The 10,055-nt window shown below is 31.3% G+C and overlaps 1 protein-coding gene across 1 annotated transcript; it reads right to left on the bottom strand.

The window, feature by feature from the left end:
- Nucleotides 1-208: 208 nt before the first annotated feature.
- Nucleotides 209-2,507, bottom strand: LOC121802252 (WAT1-related protein At5g07050-like). Its single transcript, XM_042201877.1, has 6 exons — nucleotides 2,174-2,507; nucleotides 1,914-1,976; nucleotides 1,719-1,835; nucleotides 1,117-1,528; nucleotides 686-837; nucleotides 209-612 (listed from the first exon to the last, which is right to left on the bottom strand). The coding sequence occupies exons 1-6, from the start codon at nucleotides 2,365-2,367 to the stop codon at nucleotides 387-389; spliced, it is 1,164 nt and encodes a 387-aa protein (XP_042057811.1). The 5' UTR covers nucleotides 2,368-2,507; the 3' UTR covers nucleotides 209-386.
- Nucleotides 2,508-10,055: the final 7,548 nt, after the last annotated feature.

Raw genomic sequence — 10,055 nt, 5'->3', positions numbered from 1 at the left:
AACTCAATCATAGATGGATAATAATTGGATAATTAGTCATAGCTAACCCCCTATAACTAAAATAATCTCACAACTTAATCCTATATTATATCTTAGTATTATTTTATGTAGGAAACCGAACACCACCTTTATAGTAAGATAATTACCAGTTCACGTGTTGTTTATTATTTTTTCGTGATTGTGTGTTACTCCATCTAAATTAAAATTGAAATAGGAAAAAGATGAGCCAACTCTAAAGGTTGCATAATATATCAAAAGTAGTACTTTACATAATCCAACCAAAATCGATATGTGTAAAACTCCAACAAATCAAAAAGAGTGAACCAAAAAGTAGAAAAAACTCCTCAAAAAGTTATAGATTAAAGAGGAGTAATTTGGTGTTCATTTCAAACTTGCTGAGTTGGTTTGACTGGTGAAGTAAATATGGGCAAATCAATTGCAACTGCTGCCTTCTCCTCTCCCACAATCCCATTATTATTGTTATTATTGTTATCTTTGACAATTTCTGGAATTTCTTGAATTATGAGTGTGTTTTTCTGTTCTTGATCTTCCTTGTACTTCCCCCACAGCACTGAGTAGAGCCCCACTACTATGATTGCTGATCCAATCACCCTGTTCATTCACCAGACAGTTAATATCGCGGACGAAGGGAGTAATAATTAATTAAGTAAACTAATTCACTCACCCTCCAAGATAGATCTTTTCCGCGAGGATAAAAGATCCCATGACCGCGACTATGATCATCATGAGTGGGCTAAAAGCCGTGGCGAAAACCGGGCCTTTGGACTTCATCACCAGCCCTTGCACGTAGTATGATATGCTCGATGTCACAATTCCCTGCTCATTCAAACCCGAACACTATTAGTATCTATAGAGATATACTCCATCCACTCCCCGTTAAATGTCTCATATTTCCTTATTGGGACATTCCCTAATAAATGTCTTATTTCATTTTTACTATTTTTAGTAAGTGGACCCCACATTCTGCTGACAATTATTATAAAACTATAGTACTATATAAAAGTAAGACTTATATTTCATAACCTTTTCCAACTATTTTCTTTCATAAAGTCAAATAGTCTCTTAAAACTCGGACCAGTCAAATATGAGACATACCGCATATGCAGCGGCGAGGAGGTTCATGTCCCAGCCGATTCTCCAGACGGAAGGGTCGTGTTCCATGACGAAGGTGACCGCGACGGCTTGAAGGGTGCCCATGAAGCAGACCATTGATGTGAGAGAAAGTTGGTGGTTCGAGTAGGTTTTGAGGGCGGCTTTCTGAAGGATGAAGAGGGACGCCCATGCTAGCGTCGCGATTATTAGGAGGATGCAGCCGATGAACCAGTCGCGGTCGCTGGTGTCCTTGCCTCCTCCTCCTCCTCCACCGATGGCGCGGCGGTGGGCCGTCCATGCCATTTCGACTAATGGGCCTTTGTATAATGTCATTAGCATCGCCCCTCCCACTGTTATCAATGTTCCCACCACTTTCGCTTGGTATATCACCTTCTTTATATTCACTTTCTCCATCCTTTAATTTTTTTTACGAGGATTAGGTACAGTCTCATTCATTAAAATATAAAGTAAAATTACCTAATTTAGAGTGAGGTTTCATTTTATAGTCAATTGGTGATAGAAGATGTAACTGATTTTTTACTTCACGATTTTGATGTTATGAACTACTCCATAATGGAGTAATTTAATTATTAGTATATATTTACCTGAATATTATGGCCATGACAAATGTCATGGCGGGTAGCATGTTGCTCATGGCACATGAAAATGTTGGTGAAGTCAATTTTAAACCAGCATAATAGAAGTTCTGATCAATCACGGGCCTAACACAAAAATAAAACAAAATACTATTAATTATTGCATGTATATATAATAATATGAGATAATTAATTACTAATTACCCGAGAAGGCCTAGAATAAAAATCTGCATGAACACCTGGAAGGATATCTTTGGCTGTGCTTTCCTGAAATAATTATCCAAACATTTATATTAATTAATTAATAATAAATCATAAAATTTCAAATTTCAAAATTTCTTTTATTGATATAAAAATTAGTGTTTAATCATAAGTGATACTAAAACAACATGTTTCATTAATACTATAAGAAAAATAATAATTATTATGGTAAAACAATGTTGTTTTTAGTGTTAACAAGATACCTCTCGAAGAAGAAAGCAAAGGGAGCAATGACAGCAGTGGCGATGGCGTGTCGATAAACGACAAGAACATAGTGACTCATCCCACCATTGAGAGATATCTTGGTGATGATGTTCATGCCTGCATATCCAAATTGCAGAGATATCATTGCAATATAGGGTTTGCAGATGCTGAAGAAGCTCCCATCACTCTTCATTTTCTTACAAATGAGAGAATTGAGTGAGTAGTTGCTTTCTGTTTAAGAGATGGATACCTAAGCATCCAACCTATTTATAGAGTGAAGAGGAATCATGGTGTGTTTGGTGTGTGGAATCTGATGGAATATTGGAAAAAGCAAATCTGTGTTATCCATGTTTTGGAGGGAATAATAAGATTATTTAGTTTGATTTTGGAAGCTGACGAGAAATATAAAGAGGTGGATGATGGATTACACGTAGTGAAAGAGAACAAGGTATCTGAGTCAGGAAACAAATGAAAAATAAGCAATAATTATTGTATTGCGTAAGACAATCCCATTATGAGAATAATCATTATTCTTGTCCCATTGTTTATATATAGTAAATATTTATTTAGTTTTTGTAAAACTACATTCTTGAACACAACCTATAAAGCAATTAATCATACACTCCAGTTACTTCATATAAAATGCAAAAGTTCCATAGTTTTTATGGAAAAACATATTGTTATATGCTTATTAAGAAAATTACAATTATGAACAAAATAATACGGCTATATCATACCGACTTACATGGTGTATCCAACTAATTATAATTACAGAAAGAGAGAGAGAAAAATGGAGAAGATAAGTGGTTTCATGCAATTATTATTAGTTAGAAACCGCACGTAATATATATAATTAGAAACCACACATAATATGTCTAGAGCACTGAATTTTTATGACTAAGTTAAGGGTATAAATGCCTCTTGCGTTACGTCCTATCGAAAAATATAGAATATTGATAAGATTTATTAATACTACGAGATTGGATTTATTACAGAAAAAGAAGAAAGATTCTAATTAAGTCTTCCTCTCATCATGTTAATTAATATATATACTACAGTATAAAGAAAAATAAATAAGTATAGTTCATGATCGAGAAGCAGAATCAAAACAGAGAAAATAAAGGTTTATATACGCATAAAAAAAGTGGTAAAGTGGAGCACCAAATACTAAAATGGACGTCTAATCATCTCCAATTTTCACATACATAAACATGTGACGCAGCCCTAAATATAATGATAGTTGATATTCGACCATTTATTTTACTACATCATGGGATCCTTGCAGCCCATTTGCACCACAATATATCTATCTTTTCTTTCTATTGCCAAATTGATCTACAACAACTTGATTTATCAATCAATCAATCTCTCCATATACTTGTGAATGGCTAAAGTGTAACACATAGCTAGCTTGGATTGAGTATCTTGGCATATGATTCATTAATTTTAAAGCATGCTTGCTGACATAGGTATATTCCTTATTATTATCTATATAGGGTAGCTAGGGGAAAATATTAAATCACAAAATCAGTAAAAAAAAATACTACTCCTACTTTGTTACTAGTAAAATGGGATTTCACATAGCTGAATAAAGAGAATTATCACAACTGATTTTGTATTAAAATAACTAAAATATGCTTCTAAGTTAAAAATTAATTTGTTGGAATGTTGGATAAGATTATCAAATGGAGTATCATGTACTAATATTATACAGTATATATTCATTAGATTGCCATATCATAGGATAGTTACTATACTTTTTTTTATTTTTATTTAAGATGTGATTTTCATTTGATCATACTTAATTACATATATATACACATCATTATATCATATATTCCTTGTTATGGTCTAGTTAAAGATTAGTATTAACTTGAATACCGACATACTATTACTAATAATGGCATGTTGGTGTATTTAATCACAATAAAATTTAATACGCTATATAATTGCAGAGCGTGTTTCACAAAAAAAGGCAATAACAACAGAAATTAGTGGAGAAAAAACAACTTCTTTAGGTGCAACGAGAATCTCATTATTTTCTTGATGTGTATTTTCTTGAATACCGTCGACCGACTTTTCCATCGATAATTCCGTTGGAAAATCGCTTTTTATTTTACTCGCCAATCTTACATGCACAATTTCCATTTTAATTTGAGATGATTTGAATGAGTTTTTTAAAAATATCATAAAATTTGAATATTGATATTTAATAGAATATTACGTGCGTAGATAGATGTTAGGCGATGCGACATTAATTTGGTGTGAATTTGTCGGTCTTGAGAATTTGTGTTTGGTGCAGAATCCACGTAACAAAAGAGTTCTATTATTGGATGGGTATGTTTTGTCACGTAATACATGCACCACTAAAATATTCATTTACTAATTATTCCAATCTTGATTTAGCGTAATCGTCTATAACACAATGTCTATGTATTGATCAAGATTTAATTAGTATATAGAAAAAATGAAAGATTCAAACACCAAATACTTGCACTATTAAATAAAGCACTCGAATAGTGGGGCTTCTTTAAGTTTATTTCCCAAAAGGAAAAGGAAATTCAGACAATTGTCATTGTTTAGTTATAAACTAGTACGAAATTGCAATATCTTTCTTTTGAGTTATTTAATTTCCTTTGACTGGAAAGTATAAAGGAGTTTGCATGATTGAATCTGTTAAAAATAATGACATAAAAATTCTCTAGCCGTGTACAGGCGGTACTCTAACTATTACAATTGAAAAGAAATTGACAATCATAAGTGGAATGAAAATTACAACGGAAATAATAAAACAAACCAACAATACCTTGTGCAATCATCTATAAACGTGATGAAATACTTTTTACCACCTCTTCTTTGTACAAATTTCAAATCACATACATCTATATGGATTTAACTCAAGAGGTTTTGTGTTTCGCTCTACCAAATGGAACGACAGCTTAGTCATTTTGGCTTCAGCACACACTTCACATCTTTTTTGTGAGTTAAACTTATCAACTTTTAGTAAATTAAGATTTACTAATCTTTTTATAGCATTTAAATTTACATGTCCCAATCTATTATGCCATAAATCAGAGCTCTCAAACAAATAAGAGGATGCATCATCTTTCTTATTGCTTATTCATTTTCCACGGTAAATGACCGTAACATTCAGCTTAAAAAGCTCATTCACTAGGTGACCTCCACATATGAACTTTTCATACTTGGTCAATATAACCTTTTCACACTCAAATTCTAGTGAAAACCCATGATTTACTAGAAGTGAGCCTGACACCAAATTATTTCGGATGTCTGAGACATGCAGCACATCCTTAAGGGTAAGAACCTTTCCATATCCTAATTTTAGGAAGAGGCTTGGTTTCCCACACCAACCACCTCAAAAGAGGCTTGGTTTCCCATGCGTACTTTTCTACCTTCAACAGATTTGTAAGTAGAAAAAAATGCTTCTCTCGGAGCACACATGACATGTGGCACCCGTATCAACAAACCATTCATTTGGATTATTACCATGGTCCACGTCGGAGACCATTGCGCCACCTCGTGATCTTTGTTGTTTATAAAACCACGTTCAAATAATTTGCACAATATCGTCTCCAATAATAAGTACACAATTATATTGAACCATATGTGCATTGGTATATTCAACACCACAAGCATCCCAATTATTACTACCAAGTCTAAATTGGTCCTGCTTGTCAAATGACAAACGATAAACACAATTCTCAAGAGAATAGATCTCAAGGAATTAACCACTTCATTGCGCATCAACATTGCGATTGTTCGTTGCTTCATTCCAACTTTTAATTTCATGTTTCCTCCAACTTCGATGGGCATAATCTTGTCTTAGAAGAGTACACTAGTTTGTCTTGCGATTGTTAAAAATAATGAGATAAAAATTTCCAAGTCGTGTACATGCGATACTCTAACTATTACAATCGAAAGGAAACTGACAACCATAAGTGGAATGAAAATTACAACGAAAATAATAAAACAAACCAACAATAAGTCGAGTCGAGGGAAGCCCTCTTTCTGCAAGACAAATTACTCCCCTGCTAGTGCTCACGGAATGACGTATTGCCCCCAAAGATAAAAATGACTTCCTCCTAGCGTGTAGAAGCACCTCAAACCCGCTAGGCACCGACGAACTTGATGGAGTTCCGAGAATTGAGCTAGACAATGCTCCTAGAATGCTCACTATGATGTAGAGAGGGTTGATGTATTTCATATCCCTCAAATCCACCTATTTATAGGATAAAGGATGGTGGTATGTGAAAAGCTTGGCATTCAAGATACAACATAAAGAAATTAGAGGTTACACAAGTTAAAAAAGCCTCCAAAATCCTCCATGTTTTACACGTTTCCAACATAATCTTAATTTTTGGAATCATTCATAAAGCTCAATGAGAGAATATTCAATTTTCTATGTAGGTCCTTAACAATTCCTCCATTCTAACAACTTTTTATAAGGAAAATCGATAACTATTACTTTTACAAAATTTATCAAAGATAATTAGATAAAAGAGTTGGAGTGAGATAAAAAAAATAGTCATCTTGATTAATTAAATAGTATTATTAGATTAATCTGAGAATAGCATATGCAATCAAAGACTTCCAATTCAGGAAGTATGAGATTATATATTATGAGATGTAACAAATCAAAAATTACGTACAAGTGGCTTTTGGTGAAATAAAAACTTACGTCAAACACTTTTTTGCAGAAAATGTTGGTATAATTTGGCCTTTTGTTCCTCTTTTTTTGAGGTTACGGGACTAGGGAGGGGAGATTTTTTGGAGATTTATTTTTCTCTTTCTTATTAAATTAATTACTAAATTTCAAAATTTTAAGATGATTTATATGGCTAAGAGTAAATTTTTCAAATTTTCGGTAAGAGTTTAAATCTAGTACTCGCTGAACCATTATAAAAATAGTGAATATTTTGATTTGCTATTTCGGAGCATCTCATAAAATAATTTGAACACTTTTTAATATGAAACAATGTTTGAGCATCGTCAAAAAATATTATTTTATAACTGATGAGAAATTTTGAAATTACGTAATGTAATACATTCTTCATCCAGAATTAAATATCTTATTTTGACTCTGTATAAATTTTAAAATAAGAGTTTATTGAGTCTGAATTCTACTTATATATATTAATTCTATAAATTTAATAATAAATATTAAAAAATAAGCCTCTGTGACAACCGATGAACACATTGATCAAATTCAATGATTTGTCACTTTTCCTTAACCAAAGCCCAAAACAGACGTCAATGATTGAATCCTTTTTCATATCATTTCATGCAAAAAGATTACTTATTAGTGGATGATTTTATATTATTTTATATTTAGAGTGCTCTTTTTTAGATCACCGCCCAATATTTCCAAAAATTAGTTACCAATATCTTTCGTTTTATTTATATTAAATCTCGACTTCAAGTAAATGCAATTGCCTTTTCGTACAAAGTAAAACTTTAATATCCCTTTAAAACATTTTATTGCATAAAAAACCATTTAATAATCTCTTCGATCATGAGGGGATCTCGGTTTTTAGTCTTCTATAGTTCTATTCTTTATTTTATTCTTTTGGCAAATTAAAGTAGTCGTATTTTATTTTATTTTATTGTATCGACATTGTATCTATGTTAATTATTGTGCAAATTAAATATATTTATATACAGAATGGTTGGTCTCCTCTGCGGCGGCGCATGCACGCTAACCCAACTACAATTAATTGGAGTTGGGTTAGATTTTCATTAATAATTTAATTAATATAATCACAACATAACTAATTTCAAATAAAATTCCATAATTTTAATTACTTTTATTCTAGAAGAGAGCTGCGAGTGACAGGCTAGGTGATTATTTAATTAGTATTGTAATAACATGTTTTACAAAGGAGGGATTATATAATTTGTTTCTATTAAAGAATCTTACGTTAGTACTATTTTTTATCGTCTTTAATTAATTGTTATTGTGAAAACGTGTTTTCTAACAAATTCTTATTAGGCATATATTTAATATTTAAGCCGAATAGCTTTAAGTATATGATGTATCGCATGTATCATTTGCTATCAAAGAGTATTAACCAATTTAGAACCTTCGATTTCGATAGTTTTTAAAATATATGACCTTATTTCTAATAAACTATACATGTTGAATTTCGCAAATTAAAAAAATTACTATATTGCATAAAAGAATGTCAAATATCTTAAAAGTTTCATCCATGTAACATGTTTTTACATTCAAGGTATCGATTATGATGCAAAAAATACATTATACAGATATTTATATTTATTTAGTACTACAACAAAATGAAACAAAAAAAGAACTAATAAAATTGAACTCAACAAATCAAATGGCAATGCACTAAGTGAGTGGAATACACATATCAAACCACCATATAATTAACTTAGCATTGAAGGATGAAACTGATTATCACTTTAATTAATCTCTAATTTGATGCTGACTAATTAATTGACTGTTCTATTTTGAAACCCCAGTTTAACAACACCCATCTCCACATGTAAACCAATCATAAGTTTAAAAATTCGTATAGAGAAGCTTTTTCTGCAAACAAATATCAAGGTGAGAAGATTCTCCACCATAGTTTTTTTTATTACTATTATTATTTGGATTATTACTTATGGTCACCTCTGTTTCTTCTACATTGGATAAATTCTTGTCACCAAAGACGACGTGCCAAAGTCAATCCCTGAATTATAAATTAAGGTTTCTATTTTTTTCATGCGAATTAAAAATTAAGGTTTCTATTTTTTTTCATGCGAATTAAACTAGGACATCGATATAGTTACTTGTTGCATATTTGGGTGCATCCATCTTAATTGAGTTCTAATTATGATTAATAAATTTAAAATTGGGCCTAGAATTAAGATTTGAAATGTGAAGACCAATAATCAACAAGCAATAAATATAACTTACTTGGGCCTTAAGAGTTTACGGACATAATAAGCCCATTGTTTTCAAAAATATTTCCAATCAACTCCGTTCTATAGTAGTAGAGAGTGAAGACGTTTCTTTTCGGCACGTGATTTAAGAAAAAATGTTTTAAGTGAGTTAAATAAATGAAAAATAAAGTATGAAATGAAAAAGGTAGGGAGATAAAGAGAGAATAAAGTACGAAAGAGTAAAGTAATGAGAAGAAATGTGTTGACTTTTACTGAAAAGAGAAATGACTCTACTACTATGAAACGTACCAAAATAGCAAAATAACTCCACTACTATGGAACGAAGGGAGTGGAAAATAATTGGGCAGAATGCAACCCAAAATTCGTGAATTGACTCGGATAGCCTATTACACGTAAAGAGTAAAAATTGCCTATTACATTTAGAGAGTAAAATGTAGAAATTTCTAACTGAATAAAATTTCAATTCGATTAATTTGCACTCGATTACCCTATAGAGTTGATCGACACCTGATAGGTTTACCCGATTGATATCTATAGTTTTAATATTGAATAATAAACACTAGGATAAACTAGAGCGCGCAACCTTTTGGCAATGTTTGGTTGTCAGGATTCTGTCTGGGAAAGTAATCTGATTCCTTAAGTGTTTGTTTCCGTTTTTAATCAAACTAGAAAAGTAATCAAAATCCTGAAACAAGGAAAGTTAGTACAACTTTCCAGGATTCTGAATTCTAACTTTTCTTAGGTATTCTTTTTCCCAATTTTAGGATTCTTACATATTTAATGCAATATATTACAGTTTATTATTATTATTATTATTATTATTATTATTATTATTATTATTATTATTATTATTATTATTATTATTATTATTATCATCATCATCATCATCATCATTGTTATTATTTATTACAATGTTTTAAAAATAATTGAAAAGTATAAACCATACTTAAT

The sequence above is a fragment of the Salvia splendens genome, chromosome 5, assembly GCF_004379255.2.
Source record: "Salvia splendens isolate huo1 chromosome 5, SspV2, whole genome shotgun sequence".
Classification (NCBI taxonomy): domain Eukaryota; kingdom Viridiplantae; phylum Streptophyta; class Magnoliopsida; order Lamiales; family Lamiaceae; genus Salvia; species Salvia splendens.
Note: the sequence above shows the minus strand (reverse complement) of the source record. Positions and strands in the feature narration are given on the sequence as shown.

Coding starts and splice junctions, on each gene's coding strand:
- LOC121802252 (XM_042201877.1), bottom strand. CDS start 2,367: ATGAAGAGTGATGGGAGCTTCTTCAGCATCTGCAAACCCTATATTGCA. Junction 1,836..1,913: donor TTTATTCTAGGCCTTCTCGG/GTAATTAGTAAT, acceptor TTTTTGTGTTAG/GCCCGTGATTGATCAGAACT. Junction 1,529..1,718: donor GTCATGGCCATAATATTCAG/GTAAATATATAC, acceptor AAAAAATTAAAG/GATGGAGAAAGTGAATATAA.